The following is a 26,431-nucleotide window of genomic DNA, read 5'->3' on the forward strand; positions in this document are numbered from 1 at the left end:
TCGCTCAGTGCTGCATTTTAAGCAGTCCGTCTGCCCGTGCTGGGTAATTCCCTAAGCTGGCCGTTTGTTGCTGTGATTAGGGCAATGTAGCCAATCTCAGATGTGTTTAATAGGCAATCTCCTGCTTTTCATGTTCACAGAAAAGGTGGTGCTCAAGCCTAATGACATTTCCGTGTTTACGACGCTCACCATTAACGGCCGCCTGTTTGCCTGCCCGCGCGAGCAGTTCGACTCCCTGGTAGGTGCGGATGGCCTATTCCGAGCAGTGTCTGCAATCAGCAGAACTTGTCTAGAGCTGCGTTTGGCGGTCACATTCAACCTGGTCGCTGCCGTGATGAAAGGCTACTTGGCTGTTTCTCTTTGTGTGCGCTAGTAGGTGAGCACAGGTGCTTGCTGGAGATGCTCGGAGCTTTGGCTTTTTCTTTTGTGGGAATCAGCCAAGTGGCATCCCCATCAGGACATCACTCAGCTTTCAGCACTTTGGGCTGTAATTCACCTCACTGAATGCACCCCGTGTAGATAGTAATATTGAAAGTCTGAATGCTTAGATCAGGATGGAAATCATCTTCTTTACCAAAAAAAAAAAAGTCAACATATCAAGGAAATGTAGAATTGTTTCTCTCTCTCTCTCTCTCTCTCTCTCTCTCTCTCTCTGTCTCTGTACCTTGTGTAGGAAATACCAGAGAAGAGCCCCTTCCCCTGGGAATAAAGGAATAGTCAACCCACACTGATCTTTGAATTGGCTGCTGTCTTTTATGCAGATAAATGCATTTGTTTCTATTTATTTTATCAACATCAGGGAGATGGTGAGTAGCTGTTAAAATACCTTAGAAGGGCTAAGGGGCCAGTGCAGAATATAAAGGCACTTCATTTCTCAGCCTTTGGACATAACCTTTGACATCTCTGTTAAGAAAAGGATCTCCAAAACCCAAGCAACTCTCTTCTGAAAAACTGTGGACAGACTTCAAAATTGTTTTTGCACTCTCATAAATGTCACTTTCAATGCCATTGTCCGTGAACCTTGTGAATTACCCTGGTAGAGAGGAACTGCATCGGGGTGAGTGAGTGATCTAGAAGTGAGGACAGCTATACCCCACAACTGGGACCTGGGTTCCAATCCCCACCACAGCTCTGGACCCCAGCTTGCTCACTGATGCACACCCCAGGAGGCAGTAGTGGTGTCTTCACTAACTGGGCTCCTGCTGTTCACATGAGAGACCTGCATTGAGGTTCCAGTTCCCAGCTTCAGCCTGGCCAGACCCCAGCTGGTTACAGGCATATGAGGAGGAGTGGCATGAACCAGCTGGTGGGTTTCTGTCCTTTACATATTTCTCTCAATCTCTCTTTCCTTGCCTCTCTCTTTCCCTTCCTCTCTCTTTCCCTGTCTCCCTCCCTCCCTGCAATGCATTTCAAATTTAAAAATATGATCAAGTAAATTGTATACAATTTTGAGGAGACAGTAAAGCTACATGTATGATCCACAAAGTTTTCCGTTTCAATTGAATCAGATCTTTCAGGAAAATCTAGGTTCTGCACATTGGACTTTGTAGAGCTGTTTTCCTTCCTTGCCATTCTGGTTTCCTCTGAGGAAAGCACATGGATTTTCATCTTATACCGGCTCATTTCCCTTCCTTCCCCTCATCTCCCTTTGCCAGACACATTCTCACCTCTTTCAACCACCAAGCATTGAGGGATTTTTAAAAAGTTGTCAATGAACAATGCTGCCCTCTCCTGGAAATGCCAGCCTCGGAGGCCCTTTGGGCTGGTGCCCTTGTGACATACCATGAGGATGGGTGCTGCATGGCATGACGTGCTGTGGCATGCTTACCACACAGCTCGACATTTTCTTGCCTGCCGGCTGGTTCTCAACTGCCTTGTGAGGCACTGTGTAGCCTCTCACAAGCTCCCTAGAGGGCAGGCGCTAACTTTTTAAGCCTCTATTTATTTGTGCATAGTCCCACAGCCTTCCAAGTTCTTAGTCCTTGCTGTGTCTTCCATTTTAAGGCCTGAGTCCTTAGAAAGAATGTGCTTTGCAACAAGTTCCTCACCCCAGTAGTGCACTTTCTCTGGCTCCTTAGGATTCCCTTTGAGGACAGCCGTCCAGGGAGTCACACAGACAGTGACTTTGTGATATTAGATGTTAGCCAAACTCTTGGATCCGACAGCACATGCTCATGAGCTGTCTGCTTTGCACTGGGCTAGTTTATATGCGACCCTGGACCAAGTGCCCCAGGTCCTCTGTCTTTGCCACAGTTAAAGTTAAGTTAGGGGAATGAGGATAATCCAGCAGCTTGGAATAGAACACATTTTAGCAAGTTTTGGTGTTAACTGTAGTGTCTGGAATGATCCAATGGTCAGCAATTTCTCCACAAAGTTAGACTTGACCTTTTGTTCAAGTGTCGGTGTTAGTGTCAGGCAAATTAGGGTAAAATCCCATGGAACTGGAATTCAGTTCTGTTCTTAGCCACCCATGAGTTTCTCTGGCTTTTCTTTAGTGTCTGATATGATAGTCCAGGCATCCAGGATAGCTGTGGTCCTGGGATTACCTCCCCAAATCCAGCATAGGCCTCATACCTCAGGGAGCTCTCAGTGTAGTGGGGAAGCATCTGTGTGTCTTCAGGGAGAATCCAGTGCGACAGGGGCCACTGCAGCATTAGGGACAGCTTGGGGAAACCCAAGGAAAGAAGGCTGCAGGGGTGCAGCCAAACTTAGCTAGTTCTTTGTCTTTGACCATCAACCAGCACAAACTCCTGACACCTTAACTTGCCACATCTGGAAAATGGGATGGTGATAGCATTATTTTGCCAGTCAGCACTCTCCATCCTTAATAAAGAAGTCATCTATACAGAGGAGTGAGGTAGGATCCCTGGGAGTCCATGCCTGGTTCATAGGTCCCTGAACAGAGTGGACTGCTTAATTGTCATGCCTCTTCTGTGGGATATTTCACAGGGGTATCCATGAGCACAGGGTCCTGGCCAGCATATAACACCCACCCCGCTTCATGTCCAAGGGAGCAGCAAGTCACTGGGCTCATGGAGGAAGGTTCATCCTTTGCCAAGGGGGAGGGAGGCTTGGTGAGCCCTGCTCCCTTGAATACATAGGAGGCTCCAACTAGGTTGCTGTGATGCTTGCCACAGGGATGCAGGAATGATGGGCCAGCACACCCATGACTCAAAAGCCTTGCCTGTCTCTTAGCGTTGGAATCTTTCTGGCATGTAAACTGATTTCATTCATCCTCTCTGACAAGTCACAATCTCTAGGAACGTGATAGGGAACTAGGTAATGGAGGAGAAAGTGACCCAAGGAATTGAGTTGGCTAGGGAGGGTCTTCCAGAGGTGCAGAGGGGCTCACAGTGGCAGCTGCAAGAGGATAGGAAGAACATAGCTGGTCTGAACCTGAGAGGTAGCCCAAAGACCTGCTCTGCTTGCAACCCCTCTCTCATCTGTTTCCATAAGCTACTTACACATGAGTTTCAGGTCATTTCCGTGTTCAAATTTTGGCATCTTTGTGTTTCTTTTCTATTCCCTATCCCCTGCTTGTGGTGATTCAGGAATACCGAAATTAGCTCTGATATGCAGATGCTGTGCTGGCCATTCTTTCCTGTCTAGCTGCATTGCCAGAGAGCCCATCCCCAAAGTGAACTAATTGGGAGAGAAGAGCACCTCTGTGCCAGGCACTGTTTACCTACTGCATTTGAGTGACTTTCATTTTGTACTGGTAACAAACCCAGGCTTTGATCCCAGTGATGACCCCAGGACTGGACACAGCCAGAATACTGGGAAGTCAGTACAAGTCCTCATTGATCAAGTAGAGTTCCCCCTCAGAGGTTGTATCTGCCTCAGATGGACGCTAACCTGATCACCGTCTGGTCTATTACAAAATCCAGACTCCTGATCTACTACTGGGAGACTTGCTATCAGCGACACAAGCTATCTGCTTGCCTCCTCTGGGCTCCATTTGGCAGCACACGAGTCTCTTGACAGCTTCCCACCTCCTGCCTGCCTTGTGAGCCTCGAGCCCACACCACATCATTCTCAGTGCTCAGGACAAGCCAGCTCTTCTATCCCACCCGAGCTGCCCGCTTTGTTTTGGGAACCCAGCTTCTTTTTTCAACATTGTTCCGAGTTGCATGTTCATCCCAGATACTCAAACACTTCCCCAAAGCCCCTTCATGTTCCTTCCCCTGTTTGTCTCTATGCCAGGGAGGTAGGTGTATGGTGATGTGTCTGTCCCTTGATAGGTGTGAATGGCAGTGCTTTGCATGCTGGTCGGAGGGGACTCTTGGACTGTAGGCTTTCAAATGCAGTGACACTTACAAGTCACTACTGCTGTGCTCAAAATGCAGGGACAGTTTACAGAACGCAGGGTCAGAGTGATAATGATGATGATGGAAAGTGCAGAATATTAGTACTTAGGATATGCCGATTGAATCTCCCAAAATGATAAGCACTATATTAAGGTATTGTTGATGTTGTTTTTGTGAATTTTATGATTCTGAGATACAAATTAATAAATGAGGGTTTGTGGGAAATGTGTGTTACCTTTTTGTTCCATTTTCCATGCACTAGTTGAAGTACCCTCATTAATACATTTCCCATATGTATCATTCAACTTACTAAGGAAAATTACTTTAGATCATTTCTCATAAAGGACCAATGAGCTAAGTACATCAGATTAAAAAAAAAAAACAACCTTTTGACTAAGGGCCTTCCAGAAAATAGTAGAATTTTGTCTTCTAAAACAACCAGCCCTAAACACCAGGACCAGGTGAGTATTGTGCGCAGCTCAAGCCCTGCTACGGAGTCAAGGGGTCGGATGTCACACACAACTCCCACAGCTTCTCTCATCATCTCCATATCTCACCACATCTACCCCCAGGAGGATGGAGATGCAGCAAAAGTAGCACCGTAGGCAGCAGGTGTAAGGATGACGGCCCCACAAGGCCTTGGCAGTACCAAGTGCGGAGAGCTTCCATGGGAAACTGGAGAGAAGATGTCTCCAAGAACATCCTTCAGCTTCTCTAGGGAGAAATTCCCAAGGGCCTTGTAAGTCCCAAGAGAACCTCCACAGGTCATTCTGCCCAGCAGCTTCACTACCATGCTGTACATTTGCCAACAGCACTGAATCTAACGGTGATGCTGACAACAGCAATGGAGGTGACACCCAAGCCAGCCATACTGGGAACAAGGGTGTCTTTCTCCTCTGAGTGAAACTAGAATTGCAGGATGGGCTTGAAAGCTTCTCGGGCCACTTTCTCTGAGCTGTTCCCAGCCGTGTTCAGCACAAGGTGCATGTCTCTTTGCATGTCTCTGACCCACGTTTGCCTTCATGTCCACAGACTCCTCTGGCAGAACAGGAGGGGCCGACCGTCGGCACAGTGGCAACTTTTGAACTGATGAGCTCCAAAGACCTGGCATACCAGATGACGATTTATGACTGGGAGCTCTTCAACTGTGTGCATGAGGTAAGGGCCACCTCTCAGGGGGCATTGGCGGTGCCCTGGCAATGAAGCCCACTGGCCCCGCTTAGCCATACATGTTATTCTGTGCGGCGCAATGGAAACCACATGATGATTTGTTTGCATACCAAAGTTATAGATAAGGTGTGTGACAAAGTCCTTGTGTGCAAAGGAAAACTCCGTATCTTCTTGTGTCTTTCTTGGTCAGCTGACAGATTTCCTTTCTCTACATATATTTCACGAGATTCCTGGGAGCCCTTCATATCTGCAGAACCACCCGCGCCTCAGTCGGTGACTGAGGTCCCGGTGACTGTCCCACCAAAGCAAGAAGCCAATGAACAAGTAGGGCCAACTGGCCGGATTTAAAAACCAACCACCAATGACGTTGTTTCCCTTGCTTCTCTAGCTGGAGCTAATCTATCACACATTTGGAAGGCACCATTTTAAAAAGACCACAGCCAACTTGGACCTGTTCCTGAGAAGATTTAATGAAATCCAGTTCTGGGTTGTCACTGAGATTTGCTTGTGCTCCCAGCTCAGCAAGCGTGTTCAACTCTTAAAAAAATTTATCAAGATCGCAGCCCAGTAAGTATCTTTAGCTAGAAAGACTGAAAACAAGACTTTGGAAGTGATGTTTTCATTTTGTGTTTTTAGACTTCACCTTAAGAAGGAAAGTGGGGGTGACTTATGCCCAAGGATTATGACAGGGCCTTAAGAGGGACTGAATTCGTGGGGGAAAAAAATGAATTTCCTTAAGCTTTTGTAATATTAGACACCCATGTGGAGATGATGCTGGAGTCAAAATTGTGACCTCTGTTTGCTCTGTGCTGTACAGCCTCTTTGCCTCCTTCCGTTTGAAGAGTCCTGGAGCCCCCACAACTCCCTGGTAGAAAAGTTTCACTCTATGTCCAGTATGACACATTCTGGCCAGTAGAGGGCAGTGGAACATGCGTGTACCACAGCACATCCGCCTCAGCCAGAATCCAATCAGTGCAGTGCAGAAAGGCGAGGTAACCTGGCACATGAAAATCATCTCCATGAACATCAGGAAGAGCAAACATCTTATAAATATTCTATTTACCAGCACTTCGTGGGAAACAATTTATTTACTGCAGGGGCCAGTTAGCTCCCTGACATGAATTTAATCTTCTCCTGCTATTTAGGTATGCCTGGCAACCTCCTGTTTACTTCCATGTTTTTGGTATCACTACTGTGCTAAAAATAAAATGCTAAATACGGCCTGTGGCTGGGAGACTCCTTCCCTTTCTACATGCAGGGAGCTGAGCACGGGGAGGTTGGGAGTATCAGGGGACCCTAGCAAGGTGGTCTTTCTGAACTGAACAGTCCACACCCCACACGGGGCTACACAAAGAAGTAAAGGCTGCTTGACACATGCATGGAGTTATTTTGCCAAAAGAGTTGAGGTTGCACAGAAGACCAACAATAGTTTCAGGCTCACAGGCAGCTATCTCTTCCTTTGTAAAAACTGGCCATTGGGGGAAAGATCGGGTAAAATGCTGTTAGTGAATGCCTGGTTCTGAGAGCAGTGGCTTTCCCCAGGAGCCCGAGCAGGCTCACTGCAAGGACACAGGCCCTCACAGATTTGGAATGAGCTGATGATGGAAACTATGACAATATGTGCTTTCTCTCTCTTCGCCGTGGTCTTGGCAGCGCCCAAGGCAGCTGGGAGGAGGAAAGAGAAGTGAGCTGTATGCAGATGTGGGAGGTCAGGACATCTTCAGGAGCCTAATCCCGTGAATTTCCTGGGGCAACACAGGAGAGCCTTTTGAAAAGCCAGGGGTTTTTGTGTTTATTCACGTTTTCGCCTTTCCTTATCCTTCATCCTTCTGATTATGTGAAGGACTAGGTGGACTTGGCCTTCGGTATAAATTGGTTTATATGATTAACCGTGATTAAGTCCTGCGCTGAGCTGACTGTCCTAGCGTGGAGCTGTTTACACAGCCCAGCTGGAGAAGATTGTAGACTTCCACAAATCCCAGATCTACGAGAGGGAGATGGAAATCAAGAGGCAGTGGCGTCTGCTTTACTTAATGCCTTTAGGGGACTTCAGCATATTCTGTTCACGCTCTTGACCCTGTCCAGAGATTTGTGACAGCAGCAGGTGGGTCAGGGGAAGTGGGAGGAGCAGGTGTCATTGTCCCTTTGTTTACGGATGAGGAGATCCAGGCCTATGGAGAAGTGTCAGGACTTCCCCAGGGTTGATGAAGTGAGCTGGCAGCAAAGCAGTGACCAAAAAGCCAGATCCATAGTCCTGCATTTATTTTTTCAAGGTCACGTGCACAGAACAAAAGCAAACACACATGTCAAAGGCCTCGCTTGCTTTCTCAGGAGAGGGAGCAGACCCATGGCAGTGTCTATGAAATATACTCTCCCATTTCCGCACAGATCATTTAAGGATTACTTATTACTACCTTTGTAAGGAGATCATGGGTGACAAATGCAGTTAACCTACCAAATGGGATTTCATTATGATGTGGTCAGTTTAGAGAACCACATGGATTAGGGACAAAGGATCTGTACTTTTGGCAAAATGAATTTTCTCTCTTCTTAGGAACCTGGTGTCAAGAAGCTGGCGATTCCTTTTTTTTTTTTTTAAGTTAACATACTACCTGGGCTAATACTGCCATTCTAATCAGCATTTCTGGTCTCAGTCTATGTGTATCACTCTTACTCATATATTCATACAAGCTAGGAGTAGTGTAAGGACAGATTCAAAATGATCAGCTTCAGTATATCAGGAAAGCCCAGAGATTTTGTCAGTTACATAGGTTGTTTCTCAGCTTCACAGCTCCTTAAGAGTCAGTGCCCAGCCCAGAGGTTGCAAATTGATAGTTTTCAAGGAAGTAGCAACATGTGTTCAGCAGCTGGAAGGCCTGGTAGCCGTGACAATCTGACTTCCTTGGTTCCCCCTCCAGGGGCCTGGGGAGGGTTACCATCTGCAGGATGGAGGGTTGGAAGTCACGCCCACTCTTCCCATCCCGCCAGAGGCTCCCTTGCCGGTCCAGTGAGACTTCCAGCAAGTTTGGGATGATGATAACAACCCCTAGGGGAGGGATGTTTAAATTACTTCTCAAAACCCAAACCTCAATGGTCAAAACCATCAACTTGGTAAAAATGACAGTGAGAAATCTAACAGGAGAACACGGTTACCCAAGCGGAACTTATGTGATGCATTAAATCTATCATTGCCTATTCACATAAAAGAGTCCTGACGAATATTAATGACTATCAGAAAATAGAACTCTCTCTCTCTCTCTCTTTTTTTTTTTTTTAAATCTTGCTACATAGTGGCATGTTCCTCAAATCCGTGCCTCTTATGTTTCAGCTGTAAGGAATACAAGAATCTGAATTCCTTTTTTGCAATCGTCATGGGACTCAGTAACGTGGCCGTGAGCCGTTTGGCGCTAACGTGGGAGGTAAGCCGCAGCAGAGATCCAGCTGTGACTTTTGCCTTCAGAATAAAAACACAGGCTCACCAGTGAGCTTTATAGAACTCTCACTCACACTGATGTAACAATGGAAAAACGTGGGACACTCGGAGGGAGGTGAGCTGTCTCCTTTTGCTGGTTTCCTCTGAGGGAGAATTCTAAAAGACATTGTTCTGTATGAGGTGAGGCAGAGGAGTGATTCTGGGCTCTGCAATCTACTCACGGTAAATAATAATAAGTCCAAGTCCCCTGATGAACGAGAAGGAAAGTGATGCTTTGAATGCATTTTACCTTATAGACTCTGTTGTTTTCTGGCTTTTGCAATGAACTTTATCTGTGATGGAAAGAAGCCAGAAAGTCCATTTGTACCCGAGTGATCACTTTGCTCCTGGAATAAGTGGCCAGGAGACCAACTGCCTGCCACAGCTATATACAGACTGTATCTGGACCATCCAGCTGATGTTCCTTCCCCCTTGCAGAAGGGAACTGGAGTCGGCTCCTTTTCAGGTTCAGGGCAAAAGTTATGCAGGTGTGTTGCAGATTTCTGTGACAAATGCCCCCCTGGGATGAGTGCTTGTTGATAATTGGTTATTCAAGCTAGAAAACACTTTCATTTATCATTAGCTCAGTAGTCAAAATGTGCTGGACCTCTTACACATGGCATACAGTTGAAGAAATACTGATCTCTGATAGGAAATCTGCACGAAAATAGCCTCATGCTAAAAATAAAGGAGGCTGAGCGGGACCCAGGGAGAGAGCAAGGCACGGCCTGGAGACGCTTCGTGTGCGGTGGTGCTTGAAGGCAGCTGCTTGCTTTTCCGAATGTTTCCCTTGAACTTGTGTTCTTCCTCCCTTCCCTCTTGAAAGCATTTTCCTTTGCTAGCTCTCCTCACTGTTTCCATTATGTGTAGGGCAGGCCCTCACACGTCCTTCTGTCTTGGGTTTCTCTTAAAATTCCAGGCAGATGCAGCACACAGCAGCTCATGCCCTGAATATAGGAATGAGGGAAGTGGTGAGGCCTGCATGCCATGCAGCTGTATCAGCTTCCAGCAAGCCAAAGGACAAGGCTAGAGTCGCCAGGACATCCGAGACACACGGTCATTGTGCAGCTGCGCTGTCATAGAACCCTGGGCTTTTGGAATCTCTGGAGATGCAGGGTTCTCTCGTAAACAGTCTGCTTCCCACCTCTCCTCCACTCCCAGCTCCTGATCGAGTCTAGATGAGTTGGATGGGAAAATCAAAAAAGGCCTAGATCTATCTGATAGGGATCCAGGAAGGCAGGTGTGGGGATTATAGAACAGCAGTTAGCCCGAAGAGCAGAGTGTGTGACAAACACGATCTGTGTCCTTTCTCAAGATCTGAAGAGAGCAAGCAGTAGCTGCAGAGGGTGCCATCAGCAAAAGTGCTTGGTCAGCCAAGGGGACAGCTCCCTGGCCAGTGCCTGGTCAGCCAAGAGGACAGCTCCCTGGCCAGTGCCTGGTCAGCCAAGAGGACAGCTCCCTGGCCAGTGCCTGGTCAGCCAAGAGGACAGCTCCCTGGCCAGTGCCTGGTTAAGCAAGGAGACAGTTCACTGGCAAGTGTCTGGCCAGGCAAGGAGATAGCTCACTGACCAGTCCCTGGTTCCCTGGTTCCAGTGGTTGTAGGAGCACCCTGAATGTAGAAACTTCTACTGCTATTGGTGTATTTTGCCAAAAAGCGATCTTTTATAAGCCTTTCTTTTGTATAAGTGAAGTGTAATTATATATTCCTGCTGAAAGGGCTTGCACTGCCAACCATCACTGAAGTGACTTTCTCTGTCTATATTTGTCAAAAGCCTCTCAAGGAACCCCCATACAACTCCAACCAAGTGTCACAGTGGTCCAGGAGTGTGGTGAGGAATGGTGCCTGACCCCAAGGGATGCCAGGATCTGTGTGAAGCAGTCCGTGGACACAATACAGGCCAAAGCTTGGCCCATGGTCAAGGGAAGGGCTCAGGGCAGAAAAGATGACCTTGAGATGAAGCAAAGAGAGTGATGTTCAACACCAAGACCTCCCAGGCCTTGTGTGTGCCTGTTGACATTTGAACAAACCAGTCCTTGCCCAAATTTGTGGTGGAAGGCAATCCTGGGTGCTGTTGGAGCCTCAGCAGCTTCCCCAGGTACATCAGCACCTGCTCCCTGGATTGACAAAATGACCCCCATGGAAAACACTGTCCTCCAAGCCTGGGATGGGCACAGACCTCATATGGAGAACCCCAGGAATCTGGTTGCCATGTGCCCTGCTTCCTTTGACCTGGCAGAAGCTAAGTAAAGAAATAAGATGACAGTTTAAACCAAAAAAAGGCCAATGGTCATGAGCATTTCCATCTGACCAAAGAGGTCTAAGTTTTGGAATGGATGATGTGCATGGCAAGTCACTGCTGAACACTGAGATGTGGATGGTTCACATGGAATCATATACTGCCCCTTCGTGCTGACCCAACTTTAAGTCTTTGGACTACTTCTAAGTAAACATAGCAGAATAAAAAATGCATTTGGAAGATAGATCATAGAATAGTTGCTGGAAGCAAAATAGGTCTTAGTAAAGATTTAAAAAAAAAACGTTCAGGGTTTGGTGCTGTGGCATAACAGGTTAAGTCTCTGCATGGCATGCCTGCAAATGATATGGATGCTGGTTTGAGACCCAGTTGCTCCACTTCTGATCTAGCTCCATTAATGCATCTGGGAAAGTTGCAGAAGATTATTTAAGTACGTTGGCCTCTGTCTCCACATGAAAGACCCAGAAGCAGTTCTGGGTTCCTAGCTTCAGCCTAGCCCAGGCCTGGCCATTGTGGCCATTTGGAGAGTGAAGCAGTAGATAGAAGCTCTCTCTCTCTCTCTCTCTCTTTCTCTCTCTCTCTCTCTGTCTCTTTCTGTGTGTGTGTGTGTGTGTGTGTTTCTATCGTCTCACCCCCTCTGTTTTTTTTCCTCTCTCTGTAACTTTGCCTTTCAAATAAATCGAAAATGAATCCTTTAAAAAAAAAAAGAGTCCTAAGCAGGAATACAGGAATATAACAAAGGGATTCAGAATGGAGAGAGGAAAGAAGAGCTTCTGTAGAGGAGGAGCCTCACTGGTTACTCTGGCTGAAGGTTAGACTTCACTGTGCAAAGCAGAACTGACAGGAGACTCTGGACTTGGCCACTGCATACAGACTCATCATGGGAAGCTTATCCATGCTGCTGTACCTTGGCTTCTTCCTTTTGGAAGAGAAAGGTTTAACTTTCTAGGAAGTTAGAACCTAAGTAAGGTGGAAGCCAGTATGTGGAAAGGTAATTTAATATTGACTTACTGAGAGTAGTCCTATGGGTGCAGTAATAATATTGCATCATATACCAAAATACAGACATGAGAAAATAATTTTATCTATCCTTGTCTACAAATTTTGAATTACAGCAGCATAGAATGTGTAGGAGAGGCATTAGAAAAGGAGTCAGATGGAGTGAATTACACATGCTCTTATGATAATAAGTGTGTGACTTTGCACCAGACATTTAAACTTGAGCCTTGGAGCAGGCACTGTGGTGCCATGGTGTCAGCTGCTGTGGAGGAGCCCACCTCCCATGTAAAAGTGGCCCACATCCCATTAAAAGTGGCCAAGATGGAGTTGGCCTCCACTTCTGATTCAGTTTCCTGCTAATGTGCCTGAGCAGCTTGGGTTCTTACTACCCATGAGGGCATCCAGCTTGGGTTCCTGATTCCTACCTTCAGCCTGGGTTTGTTTGCATTTGGGGAGTGAACCGGGGGTGGAAGATCTCTCTGATGTGTGTGTGTGTGTGTTTATGCGCTACTCTGCCTTTCAGCTAAATAAATAATATAAAACTTAAATGACCTTGAAATGGAATTTCTTCCACCTGTACAACTCAGGTTAGGTGGTCCCAGAGATGTTTACTGGGGATGTCCTATGTAGTCAACACTCCACGCACCTCACACAAAGCTCTCTTCACATGTAGCTCACTTGGTAAGCACGTGGAGTGAAATAGACAATTTCTGAAGCTCCTGTCATTCTGTTTTTCTCTGAACTAAATTTCTGATTGTTGGAGCCAGCAAGTTTGCAAAACAGAAGAGGGAACAGGGTAGAGAGTGCAGATAGCTGGGGTGCTGAACACTGCAGTCTTCTTTTTTAAAGATTTATTTATTTTTATTGGAAAAGCAGACATTCAGAGAGAAAGATCTATCTGCTGGCTCATTCCCCAAGTGGCCACAACGACCAGGGCTGAGCCAATTTGAAGCCAGGAGCTTCTTTTGGATCTCCCACATGGGTGCAGGGACCCAAGGTTTTAGGCCATCCTCCACTACTTTTCCAGGCCACAAGCAGGCAGCTGAATGGGAAGTGGAGTTACTAGGACACAAACCAGCACCCATATGGGATCCCGCTGTGTGCAGGGCAAGGATTTAGCCACTGAGCCATTTCACCAGCCCCCCCACTGCAGTCCTCTTTATGAATCCCTCAGTTCAGAGAACTTTACAGAAGCAGAAAGACCAGAGATTTCATAGTTACTTCTGGTTCAAGTAGATTAAGACTTTTGAAAGGCAAGTGCACTTTATTCCAGAGGACTTCTCTCAAGTGACAGGACACATTATAGTCTCGCCTGTCTCCGAGTTGTGATTAACAGCCAAAAGAAATCCATGTCCCCAAGACGTGGTAACTCACAATACAAATCTAGAAATTGAACCTGACATATCCATGTGGCATTTTCATTTCATTAACAGAAACTGCCAAGCAAGTTCAAGAAGTTCTATGCCGAGTTTGAAAGTTTAATGGTAAGTGACAGTAGCTCCTTCATTCTGTTCGCTGTCTGCGTTCATGCAATTTCTGATTAGCTGAATCGAAGTTCTCATTTCGGAAATTTTATCTGTCCTTGTCTGACTTTAAGAAGTTTATGATCCTTTTTAGTGTGCTGCTAAAACAAGCATGGCTGACTAATGAATGACACCCACCGGAACTAACTTAAGGAGGACTTATGTCCCGCATAAGGTCAATTTGTGTAACTAAGAAAAGCAGTGTAATGGGGGCCGTTGCTTCCAACCCCAGCTCAGTGATAGCCTTGGAAGCTGCATTTTCCCCTGCTTTGCCAAAAATGATTTTTCTTCCTTTAATTGGGAGGTGTCCACAGACAGGAACCAAGTGAGTGGGCCCACTAGGAATCATGAAACGGATAGTTTCAGCAGACATGTCCGGCCATGCAGGGCAGAGACAGCAGGGTGAGCCAACCGCTCATGGAGCAGGTGGGGCCTCCTCAGGTTGAAAGGAGCTCTTGGCTGAGGTTGCTATGACACAGCTCATCCTGGCATCAAAGAGAACCTCTCCTGTTTTAACACACATTTGTTTTGTTTGGTTTAATCAACATTTCTTCAGTAGGCACGCTTAACCCAGGAAGACCTGGTTGCTGGTGTTTCATAAGTGACTGGGCATCAACCAGCATCTCTTTGTCTCTCCTAAGGACCCTTCAAGAAACCACAGGGCCTACAGGCTGACGGTGGCCAAGCTGGAGGCGCCTCTCATCCCCTTCATGCCTCTGCTCATTAAAGGTAATCCCAGGAAGATGCACTGCCTGGCAGGTGGTATACACCTGAGCAAGAAGAGGGACCCATGCCCTGGTCAGCTGACTATTTGGGTGATGCAAGCCATCTCCACTTCGCTATCTCCTCTGACCCCTGACTTTTCTGAAAGGGTTGAGAAGATGGTTGGTTGTAGGAGTGAGGATCTGGGACTGGGAAGACTGGTTGGCAAAACAGAGAGTTAGCTTAGAAATTTTACTAATCTCAGGTGAAGTGATTTAGAAAGTTAAACACCTAACATAAAAGGAACTATTATCCACATTTTTTTCTACTGCAGTGTTATGCAAATCCACCAGCATAATCTAATGGTGCTATTGTGCTTGCTTAGTATGACATATTTCGGCTCGTGATTAGAATGTGGCTTTTATTTCTTTACAGATATGACATTTACTCACGAGGGGAACAAGACGTTCACTGACAACCTAGTAAACTTTGAAAAAATGGTATGTGCAGTATTATAACTTTAACCACAATGTTTTTTTTAAGTGAAATTTGCATTTGTACTAATAAAGGAAATAATTTCCATAGGTGCTGCCATGTTCAAAAGGTAGTTACACATCAAGGAGTTTTGAAACATTTGGTCCCAGTCAGCTCCCTTTTGTGAAATTCAACAGCCTTTGTGCTGTGGCTCCCAGCAGTAGCTTTGACGCTCTGCATTTCCATCTTTGACTGCCTGTTGCTAAAATGCACGAATGTCGCACAGTGGCTTCCATGTTGTTGTTTGGTTGTCAGGTTTGTGGAGGTGGATTACTCCAGGAGGCCTTTGAAATGATGAGTTGTCCAGCCCCACTTCAGGGAGTCTAAGCCAAAGGCAACTCCACAGCAGCTCTTTCCTATGGACAAGTCATCTGGATTTCTCCTGAGAAAGTTACAGAGGGAAACAAAGGACGAACCTGACCATCAGTGTAACCAAAAGGAAAACTTTCTAGAATGACAGAATGGAACTGACACGCAAGCACCCTTTGTGTCCAGCCTCTATCACTGCAGAACAAGAAACAAAACAAGGCAGTGGTACTGAGGCAGGTTCCCTTGCAGTTGATCTTGTCTTAGGTCAAGCAGTAAGGCAAATCGCACAGACCCTTTCTTTAGCTACACATTGTGTGGTAAGGAATGACCCATGGTATTCCGAGTCTTCAGGCTACAGCCTAGATGTGTGGAACGGTACAGTGCTTTATCTCTATGTGGATGAGCAGCTTTTCCTACGTTAGGATTAGCCACGAGCATCTGGCACTGTGGCAAAAACCCAGGGCCAGGAATTCATGGGACATGAGGTTCATTTCTCGTTTTTATCACTTTGTAGCTGTTCCTTAATTTCTCTGTGGGTCACTTTCTCCATCAGGAAATAGGACTCATGCCCACTCCATCTGTGTGTATGTGTGTGTGTGTGTGTGTGTGTGTGTGTGTGTGTGTGTGTGTGTGTGTTATTGGTGGGCTCAATGATATATAACCAGGGCATGCTAAACAATGCTTATCAGAAACCATTATTTTTTTCTTGAAATGGAGCTGGCATGTGTGAGTCCAGGGCAATGTGAAACACCCTGTGCTAATCCTAGGAGGATCAGCATCATTCAGCTTTGGGAGTGAGCTGATTTTTGAGCCTAGCCTTGTAAAAGGTGCAGCTCTCGCTGGACCCCAGGTCCCAGGTCTTAAGCTGCTTAGCATGAGTGCACACTTATCAAAGACACCCTAGCCCAGAGGACAAATGTTTTCCTCTGCTGTTTTCCTCCCCATATCAAAGGCAGGGGAGTGCACATCTCTGTTACTCCATCACTTTAGTAATGTATCATCAGTTTAAAAAATCTTGGCTCATGTATTAGTATGGAGCGTCAAACAACATCCCTGCTTTTTCTAAAGAAAACATGTTTTTCAGAAGTGAAACATTTAACGAATAAAGAATCCCCAGGGTCATTTAGGCAGAAAAGCAGACTGTGAGGTGACTGAATCGACCTTTGAGTTATAAAATGAAGGTAAGTATGTGTAGAGATGGAGGAGCCAAGGTTTCTGAAAGCATTGGCTGAGCTTCAGGCCTTCTCATCACTACTGTGAACCAGCCAGAACAAACAACAAAAGCAAAAGGATGCAGAATTAGCCATTGGCTGGGGAAGCCAAAAGTTGCCTCATGTGGATTTTGGATGGTGGTGTCCCAATCTGTAATGTGCAAACTCAAGGCCGGATTCACGTTCAGTGCATGCCAGGACAGTGCCCTCCCTTGTTTCTGCACTTGCTGTCCTTGGCTGCAAGTTCCTCTGAGTCTGGCTTTGAGGAAGGAAAGGCTACTTTTGCTTGAAGGCAAGTGAACAGCTGCAATCATGGAGGCCTACATCTGTGGGATGGAAAACAAGATGAGTTTATATCTTTCTGCCTTGAGAGGGAGGTGTGGTATGTGAGTCAGCCCTGGGACGTAATCAAGGTTTGCCTGGGTGCCATACTCTTGCTGTTTTGCTAACCATGTGGTCGAAGATGGTGGTCCACCATGTCCCCAATCCAGCCCCAGAGAAAGGAAAGGGTTATTCGGGCACTTGCCTCACATTTTATTGGCCAGAACGTAGGCACATGAAAGGGAGGCTTGAAAATGTAGCCCTTTGTTTGAGTATCTACATGCCCTGCTGAAAATTAGAGGGATTTCTTACTCTGAAAGACAAGAGGAGTGAAGATATTGAACGAGTTTTGTTGTTTCTTTTTGCTTTCACAGCTTTATCAAATTTATTTACCATGAGAAAGTTTGATTTCATAATTGCCTTTCCATCAGTTAAATGTCGTTGGAAGATGAAATGACATTTCATAAAGATTGATGTTGCCTAAACCCGACTGTGATCAGTGTGGTGTGTTGATGCCCACTTTCCAGCATGATCTGCCCAGATCTCTGTCCCCATCACACCATCAGCACCCTTAGTGGCTACAGTTAACTGCTGTGTCTTTGGAAAAAGCACATTTTACTTTTCTAAATTGGTTCCCAAACCACTTCTCCCCATCATCCATCAGCAAGGTCCAAGTAGTGATCAGATCTAAAGAGTTTTTTTTTAATTAATTACATATTGCATTATGTGACACAGTTATATAGGCACTGGGATTCCCCTCACCCCTCCTCTAACCCTCCCCCCATGGTGGATTCCTCCACCTTGTTGCATAACCACAGTGCAAGTTCAGTTGAGATTCCTTCATTGCAAGCATATACCAAGTATAGAGTCCAGCATCTTATTGTCCAGATAAATTCAAGATCTAAAGAGTTTTTGTGGGGCTCTGTCCCCAGAGGTGCATCTGCCCCCAGTGACAGGACTCACATGGTAGGCAGGAACACCGATGCCTTTTCTTGGAAGACTGCATTGCACAATCACTATGCCAGCCCTGAGTATTTTTATTTTGAACTTCTTCACCCTTGGGGTATGACCGAGGATTAGAGAGAGAATTTGCTGTATATTAGTTTTTAGGATTTATGGGTATGAACAAAAGAGAATTCACATTTTGATCCTTATGCAAAAAAAAAAAAGGAGGCTGACATTCTTTCATTTAGGGACAACATAGAGGAGTATTCAAAAAAATGTATGAATAGAGCCCTTCGTCTCTCTCCATGGCTTACATGAATATTTATAACATTTAGGAGATAGACCAGCCACGGATTACAGGATAATATGCTGGCTGGCTGCCACTCTGCCAGGCTGCAGACAGCATGCTGATGGCACAGTTGCTGCTGTATTAGGAGGCTAGTTCTATTTCAAACATACCCATATTTAGGTAGATTTATTTATGAATATGATTTTAAGGTAGTCATTTTATTTGGACTAAGAAGCATGGAGCAAACATCTAAAAACATTAACAGAAGCTAATTCACTACAGAAATGATTTTTAAATCCCCTTATTTTTGTATCACTAAGCATGTCATTACATAATTAGCAGCAATAGGTTTTCTATTGCCAATAATATGAGTACAAGATTTCCAGAGAGTGCACTGGACTTGTTATCTCTAGCTGGGGAAAAATAAATCTTGAAGTCAAAATCTATAGGTTCAAAGCCACCAGTTGCCAGGCCTCTCCAACACAAAGGAAATCTCATGTGCGTCCTCTAAGAGTTGATTTCTTTCTATAGATTTCACAGACCAGATTCAATGCAGATTTTCCAAACAGTACGCTCCCAAGGAATGCATCATATGTGCAGGCATAAGATTTCCTGGAGATGTAAAGATCCCTAGAAATTACTCCTTGATCTTCAAGAGATTACATAGATTTGAGAAATGAAGACATTAACATAGGAATTACTGAAAGTGAAAGAAAATAGAAGGAATGAAAACTAGGTCACAATAATCAGAAAAGTGATGTCAAGAAGCAAAACTCAGGAGACATAACTTCATGCAAATGTGTAGATGGGAACTAAACACAAGTTGCAAATAATCACATAAACCCATCAGACCCAGACTTAGAACCCTGAGCACCTGTGTAGCTTCATCTCTGATTTTGTTGTCATGTCACATTGCTGACATCACTTCTGCCTCAGGCCCTTTGCACCGGCTGTTAGCCTTGCCTGAAGCTTTCGTCCACTAGTGTTCACCTGTCTGTTTCCTTCATTCCTACTCTGTTCATGTGCTCCCTCCTCCAGGTAGTCTTTCTTGACCACCCTTCTTGTCTCATTCCTCCGCTGCCACCTCCAACCCAATTCTCTCTGCCTTGTTACTAGTCCCACAGACAGCACTGATCATCATTTGCCTGTTCACCATCTGTCTGCCCTGCAGCTTGCCACCAAGTGTCAGTGCCCTGTTCTTCCCACTGATAATCTCCAGAACCCAGAAAGGTGTCTGGCACACTGTAGATACACAAGAAATACTTGTTGAATAAGAGAATTTTATTTCAGGAATGGAATTAGTGATGTGGGACTGTGTGCTGGAGTATTTAGAAAGGATTTTATGTAGCAAAAACAAAAGCCTGAAATGTTTTGTTTCATTAGAAAATGTAATGAACCAGCTGTCTCAAAGCAGTTAGCTTAAGAGAGACCCAACTGGACGTGACTGCGCTCAGCCACTGTCCTAACCGGACATTATCTGCCTTCCCCTCAGCTCCCAGGGGTAATCTGCTGCCCTACCCCTATTAAAGACAGGAATGCAGGTGCAGGTACATGGGCAGGTGCTTGAACTGCCACATTCCGTGGCTGTTGTCTGTAATGTAGACTGCAGATTCGTGGAGGGGCGAGGGGACTTGGGCTTCCTCCTCAGTGACACCTGCAGTGAAGGGTGGCTCTGCTCCCAGTCCCTTTAGTCTGTCATCTTCCCTATGCACTTTCATCAGTTGCTTTCATGGGCACAATCTTTGTGGCTGAGAGACTATATACAAGGGCACATCCAGAAGTTGCTAGAAAATGGATTTTCAAAAAAAGTTGATTCTGATGTAAGTTTTGAAATTCACGCAAGTGGCAGTTCTTAAAGACACCTATGATAAATGTGTTCTACAAAAAAAAAAATCTGGATTTCAAAGCTTTTTGCGCCATAATCATCTTTTATCTTTTAAATTCCATTTCCCCAGGAAGTATCTTTCTGAAGTACTCTTGCATTTCTGAATCTTGTTGCAGAAGTACTATCTTGTCCCCAGAATGTAGCGACCTGGGTGAATAATGCGATGGTAGAAATGGTTTGACGTGTGCTAAAGCTAGGGTGAGTTGGCAGAGAGCCTATATTTAAGAGGCGTGTAGATGCAGGGAGAGGGAATCAAATCAGTAGGGGGCAGAATATAAGAAAATACACAGCAAGCTGGCCTGCTGTAAGATCAAGACTGACCTTAAAGGGAGGACAGAGGGAAGAGACAAAAGCAGCCCTAGGCAGGCAGCTAGAAGAGGCTCAAAGTCCAAACAGCATCCTTAGGGTACTGGGAGCAAGGAGGCAGAAGAGTCTGGAAGAGCAAGGCTGTCCTGGCAGGTGCCTGGGAGTGAGAAGCCTAATATGCAATAGCGGGAGGTGGCAGTGCCTGCAGGACCTGCTGATCTGAACAAAAACTCAGGCATTAGGGTTTTGTACTTTTTGGGCCACTCAAAGCTGCAAGGTGCATGGACAAAGGACAGGAGGAGCAGTGCAGAGCTGACTAGAAGAACTGGAGACAGCTGTAAAATCCCCTTAGGTTGTATACACAGCCAGGGACAATAACCATGGAAGGTGGACAGTCCCCTCCAGAGGGGAAGTGCTGTAGAGACACCAGCGGGTGAGGTGCTGCTCCTGGGGTTCAACAGGGTTTCCTTCTGTCCAAGCTTTGGGGGACATTTGTGTTTGGGACTGTAGCCCAGTGGCCTCTTGCCTGCACCAGGCTGATGTGCACAAAGCACTCATTCCTCCCTCTGGACAGCGTCTTTGTTCTGGTCCATATGCAGTCCACACTCTTGGAAGGACCTTGGTTTTGTAGTAGGCTCAGCTATGCAGAGAAGCAAGGACCTGAGGGTGCTGGGTGTCGGTCCTTCCCTCGCTGCCCATTTTGGGCTTTTCCGAGTGAGTACAGATCCCAGAGACAGTGTCTTGGTTTGTGGCCAGGCCTATCTCTTGGCCCTCTGGGTCAGGGACTGTGGGAAGGCATTCATGTGCTGAAGGCCTTAGTTAGAATTAGTCCCAAGGGAAAAAAAGCCAGTTCAGATGTGGCAAGGGGGGAGGTCAGTTTTTCCTCCCACACTCATCTGGAGCGCCTTCTAAAGAAACCTGCTGGCCTCACGTTTAACCCCCTGAATTACTGACTGCAATCTTAATGAGCCCGTTGCTAATGGGAGTGCGTCATCAACCATGGGTTGGCTGGCATGGAAAAGAAGATGAGAGGCTCTGCTTTGGAGTAATCAAACTTTCACCCTTCTTCTACAACCCCCCCAACACATACCCAGCTTTATTGAGAGTTGCCTGGCCTGCTGCGGGCAGGTTAACCTGCTCTGACAGGATCTCCACGCCTAGGGTGTAATTTTTGGCTTCAGCCCTACTGTGGTAGTTGGATAATGAAGCCTCTATGTCTTTAACCTTAGTTTCTGCCAACCTTGAACCCCGATGAATAAACAGCCACCGGTCATAAAAAAAAAAAATTAGTGTGTGAGGCTTGAGTCTGCAGAAATATATACTCCAAGCAGACAGGTTTTAGTGGAGACAAATGCAACCTCTTCCATGCCAGCCCAAAAAAACAATTGTATATCTACAGAGCAAGACATTAAATATAATGAGCAACTCTATGAGCTGGGCTGAAAGACTTAACTCAGGAACATGAGTGTTTGAAGTTGTGCACTTAGATGAACAGCATCGTCTAGAAGGATCAAGGAAGGAGACTCATTTCCCTGTGGTCTATGCTTTGTTCAGTCTAGGGCACACACCACAGGCTGTCCAAGAGAGATCACGACTGCCTTATGAAGAATTGTTGGCAAAGACTGTTTAGACTGTAGAAAGGAGGACTGGGACTGGGGAGATGTCTGTATTGAATGTCTTCAGGTCTTTCAGGAAGTCTCTTTTTCTAGTAGAAACTGAACATGGGATGGGGCCACAGCTTAGAACTGGGATCAAGAAGTAGGAAGGAAAGGGAGGAAGACTTGGACTTAAAACCATAAAGAGGATTCTGACAGAGATACCTAAAAACAAGAGAAGGACCACATGTGTGATGTCTGTGGTACAGTGGTTATGACATCATTTGAGACATCTCCATCCCATATTAGAGTCCTAGCTACCACTTCTCACCCAGCATCCCACGAATTCACACCCTAGAGGATGACAGGTGATGGCTCAGGTGCTTGGGACCCTGCCACCCCCAAAGGAGACCTAAATAGAGTTTCTGTCTCCTGGCTTCTGCATGGTCTAGCCCTCGTTGTTGTGGGCAAATAACCCAGCAGATAGAAGATCTGTTTGTGTCTTTCTGCCTTTCAAATAAAGTGAAAATTAAAATTACAAAAATAAGTAAAACAATAAAGAAAAGTAAAAGGGAGCTGTCTGTTGGTGCAGGTAATAAATTGTGCATTGCCAGATGTATTTAAGCAGTAGGAAAGTAACCTCTTAGAACATCAGGCTCCCTGGAGACAGTGTGAAAAAGAGGATACTACTTGGCTGTTTAAAAAAATGAATATAATACTTTGTGGCCAAATGGGCCAAACTAGAGACCATTATGCTAAGTGAAATGAGCCAATCCCAAAAGGTCAGATAACATATGTTTGTTGGAATACAGGATAATATGATGTCAAAGCTAGGAATATTACATGTGAATTTTACCTTATGTCACTTCATACTTACCTGTACCTTTCATAATAAGAACTTGTGATGTAACTCATTAATCAACCATTCATAAAAGACTGATTGTTTATATCTACCTAAGATGGTCAATGTCCCTTTTATCGCTTACTGGTACTGTGGTACTATAAATAAATAACAAAGATCTAAAAAAGAAAAAAGAAAAAAGAAAAAAGAAAAAAGAGATTCTTAGAGTCACTTTCAGCAGCTCTTGGAAGAGCTTTGTGTGGGTGTTGGGTGTTGTGTGCACCAGTGGATGCCCATGAAGCTGGAGGGATGGAATTAACCCTTCTTGGACCTTGGGAAAGAAGGTGTGATTAGCCATGGACCAGCAGGGTCAGTTGGGTTCATGTATATTACTGTGGGCTCACACCATTAAACCTTATTGTCTGGGCCTCACAAAGGAAAAGAATGGACTTTGTAAAGCCACATCTGGATTTTGAAGTTAAACTGAAGTTATCTTCCAGCACAATTAAACAGGATATGTCAAAATTAAAACCATTGTTAAAATTAATCGAAGACTTAGAAAGGTAGAATGAACTTCAGAGCTGGAAATTGCTGATTTAAACAATTGTTCTCACATTTTAAACCACATAATGAGCTAAAAATTATGAAGCCTCAGAGTATAGCTGTAAAGAGTAGTCTAAAACCAAAGTCAGAATGAAATGTTTTAGCTTTCAAAACTAAAAAGCAGAACAATTACTCCCTACAAAATGGTATAGGAAGAGGTTTCTGACCCCTGCTAATTGTTTTATTATTCTTCAGAAGGGCATACTGGCAGCATTCCCCAGGGTTTTCGGTAATTACACTCCATTCAATATCTGAAGAATTACAATAATTCTACATGGAATATACCGGTGCCCTTTGGATGCAAAGCCTTTAGAGAGTGAAAAAACAACTTCAAGTAAATTAGCAGGAAAATTATCATAGTTACTGTTTATTTCAGGGCTCCATATATCAGAGGCTAATTATACATTGTATGCTACATTTTTCTTGGAGGTACTTGTAATATTTTTCTCATGCTGTTTAGGATCCTTTATGAAAGTGAAGTTCGAACTTTTTCAACTGCCTCTTTGTGTATGAGACATTATCGCAGACGTACACATGTTACTTTGCACTGGCCAGAGTCCTGATTTTGGTGAAGGATTACACTGCTCACACGTATACATTTGTTAGGCCTTGATTCTGTGATTGTGTGTTACGCTACCAACACCTTCTCAAAAGTATCCCCTCTTAGTGTTTGGCAAACCGAGGATCCATGAAAGGAGAGAGCAAGGACTGGAATGGCATGGCCACCCGAGGCTGGGAAGATGAGGGAAAACCTTGTCAATCTTCCGCTTAGGGGTGGGATTCATCTATTATCTCGGCAGGAGCCCCTTGAGAACCTAAGCAGCAAAAATACCCTGAGAAGTCCACCTTGCCTAGAGGCCCTGGCAACTGTTAACACAGCAGGGGCAAGAACTGAGCCCCCTGGCTAATGAATGAGCCTTAGATTCCAACAGTATTTTTCCTTAGGAGTTAGGAGGCTCCATTTTCCATCCTTCACTTTTTTCTCTTTTCCTTTCTTTTGAATTGAGTGCAGCACAAAAGAGTCTCTGTTAAATCTTTATTATCTCCCCAAATGAACAAAGGTCAAGCAAATTGTATCTGTCCCCTTTGATCTAATACATGCTCCTTTTAAAAATGTTTCCTATAGCCTAGCAGTTAAGATAGCAGCTGGTTAAGGTGCTTGCAGCCCACGTGGGAGTCCTTGGGTTCCTGACCCAGCCCTGGCTCCTAAATCCAGCTTCCCGCTAACAGACACTCAGGAAGCAGCAATAATGCCTCCAGTAATTGGGTTCCTGCATGAGTAACCCGGAGTAGTGTGCACCTGTGGTTCCTGGCTTTGGCAGCTTTGCCCCAACAGTGGATGGGAGTTTTCTTTCTCACTTGCTCTCTCTGCTTCTCAAGTAAATTTTTAAAATGACTTAAGATGGAAACGGTTTAGAAAATAGTCATAATGCATTGTGGAAAAAACGTACTCAAATATATGTGTATACAATGACATTTTAAAAATATGTTTTCATGAGTATATATATTTTCTAAAAATTAGAAGAAAAATGTATAAACAGGCATAGTTACTCATACACATAACGAAGCAACGTTCAAAGTGATTTTTAACTTTGTTAATATTGTCTGATTTCCTAAAGCATGCATGTTTTCTTATTATCAGAAAGGAAGAAGAGGGGAAGGAGGGAAGAAAGAAAGGAAATCAGGCAATCACACATTTTTTTGCTGGAAGATTAGAGAAATCAGTAAGACACAGTATGTAGGCAAAATGTATAGACAGAACGTTTTGACTTACTAGTTGCTTAATATCACCTGCTTCATCATTGCTAAGACCTCTTATTTACTTGCTGTGAGGAACTTGATAAGACAGTCCTCTTTTACACATAGGATAATTTTAAATTCCCTTAAAACTTTACCATGACCTCTAAGAGGCACAGTGAAAACCATTCCAATCATTAGAGCACAGTCTCGAGAACAGTCAGTGCTTTCTACATCCTGCAGAACAAGCCAACAGGTCAACTACAGTTGAGCCACTAGTAACCTCAACCTGACATCACCTTGTCCCTGTGAGTGTGGGTCACCCTTCAAAGTCACCAACCAGATTGTCCATCAGCCATCGCCTTTTGAAAGCTGCTCGTGTAGAACAAGCTGTTCTCATGGCACAAGGATTATTGAAATAAAGAATGACTTCTTTTCCTCCTTGGCTTATACTGAGCTGACTTGCCTCTCTGCTTTTCTTTTTCTTGATTCCTTGTAGCGTATGATTGCAAACACTGCCAGGACCGTGAGGTACTACAGGAGCCAACCATTCAGTAAGTTGAATCCTGCTGCATGCTGCGATGGAGATCTTGGGGACAGAGTCCTTTGTAACAAGGTTTGAAAAGCATTTGGCAGTGTTAGGCACACTCTGGGTCTTGAATTCCATGTGGTAGGGGCCTTGAGTTTAAACATCCTTTTTATGCTGTTGTAAACCTAAAAAGAATAACCATCGGAATATTGTGCCGTGAATGAATTTGAAGAGAATTGACTCGCGGCAGTGTGGTTAGAGATAAGTAGGGCATGATGGCCCACAAACCCTCCCTCAGACCAACTCTCTGCATGACTCATTGCTTGATGTTGAGAAACTCACATCAGCCCTTGATGAGTCAGGTCTGTCGTTTATAAACTGGGAAAGATAATATTTACTGTCTCTCAGACTATTGCGAGAATGCGTTATGTGCTCGGCATGTTGGCAAAGGGCCACGGAGCAGGTTTCATATGATAGTTCTCATATATCCAGGTGGATGGGAAGTGTTCCTTTACAGTCTGATCAGTTAGCCCAAGAACTAACATAATATAATGCTTTCATATAAAAATAGTTCTGATAATTAACAGTTTCAATCTGCTGGGAGTGAAGTTGCATCATAGCACCAGATAGGCATGCTAGAGCAGCGCTGCTGTCTCCAGGCTGGGACTTTGTGTTGGAGGTGGAGCTTTGGCTCTCTCAATCTGGTATGAAAGTGAGGAGGTGAACCCTATAAGGACTTTAATGTCATTGTCTGAGTCACTTGAAATGTCACTCATAAACCCGACACAATAGGATGACACGGGCATGACTGTAAGACTACCAATACCATCCTCTCCAAAGAAACTCAACACTACGAAACTAAAAGGTTATTGCTTTAGTCATTAGAGCTCTTTCTTGC

The 26,431-nt window shown here is 45.0% G+C and overlaps 1 protein-coding gene across 2 annotated transcripts in view; it reads left to right on the forward strand.

Annotated features, from left to right (window-relative positions):
• Nucleotides 1-26,431, forward strand: part of RAPGEF4 (Rap guanine nucleotide exchange factor 4) — a 295,713-nt gene that overhangs the window by 266,012 nt on the left and 3,270 nt on the right. For both annotated transcript variants that reach the window (XM_040971724.1, XM_040971725.1), the window contains 8 exons: nt 141-238; nt 5,340-5,465; nt 5,866-6,044; nt 8,806-8,896; nt 13,637-13,687; nt 14,368-14,455; nt 14,864-14,928; nt 25,504-25,558. In XM_040971724.1, coding sequence (XP_040827658.1) covers nt 141-238; nt 5,340-5,465; nt 5,866-6,044; nt 8,806-8,896; nt 13,637-13,687; nt 14,368-14,455; nt 14,864-14,928; nt 25,504-25,558 — 753 coding nt within the window. The remainder of the gene's footprint in view (nt 1-140; nt 239-5,339; nt 5,466-5,865; nt 6,045-8,805; nt 8,897-13,636; nt 13,688-14,367; nt 14,456-14,863; nt 14,929-25,503; nt 25,559-26,431) is intronic.

Source organism: Ochotona curzoniae, unplaced genomic scaffold, assembly GCF_017591425.1.
Source record: "Ochotona curzoniae isolate NIBS_2020 unplaced genomic scaffold, NIBS_Ocur_1.0 contig_2210, whole genome shotgun sequence".
NCBI classification, from domain to species: Eukaryota; Metazoa; Chordata; class Mammalia; order Lagomorpha; family Ochotonidae; genus Ochotona; species Ochotona curzoniae.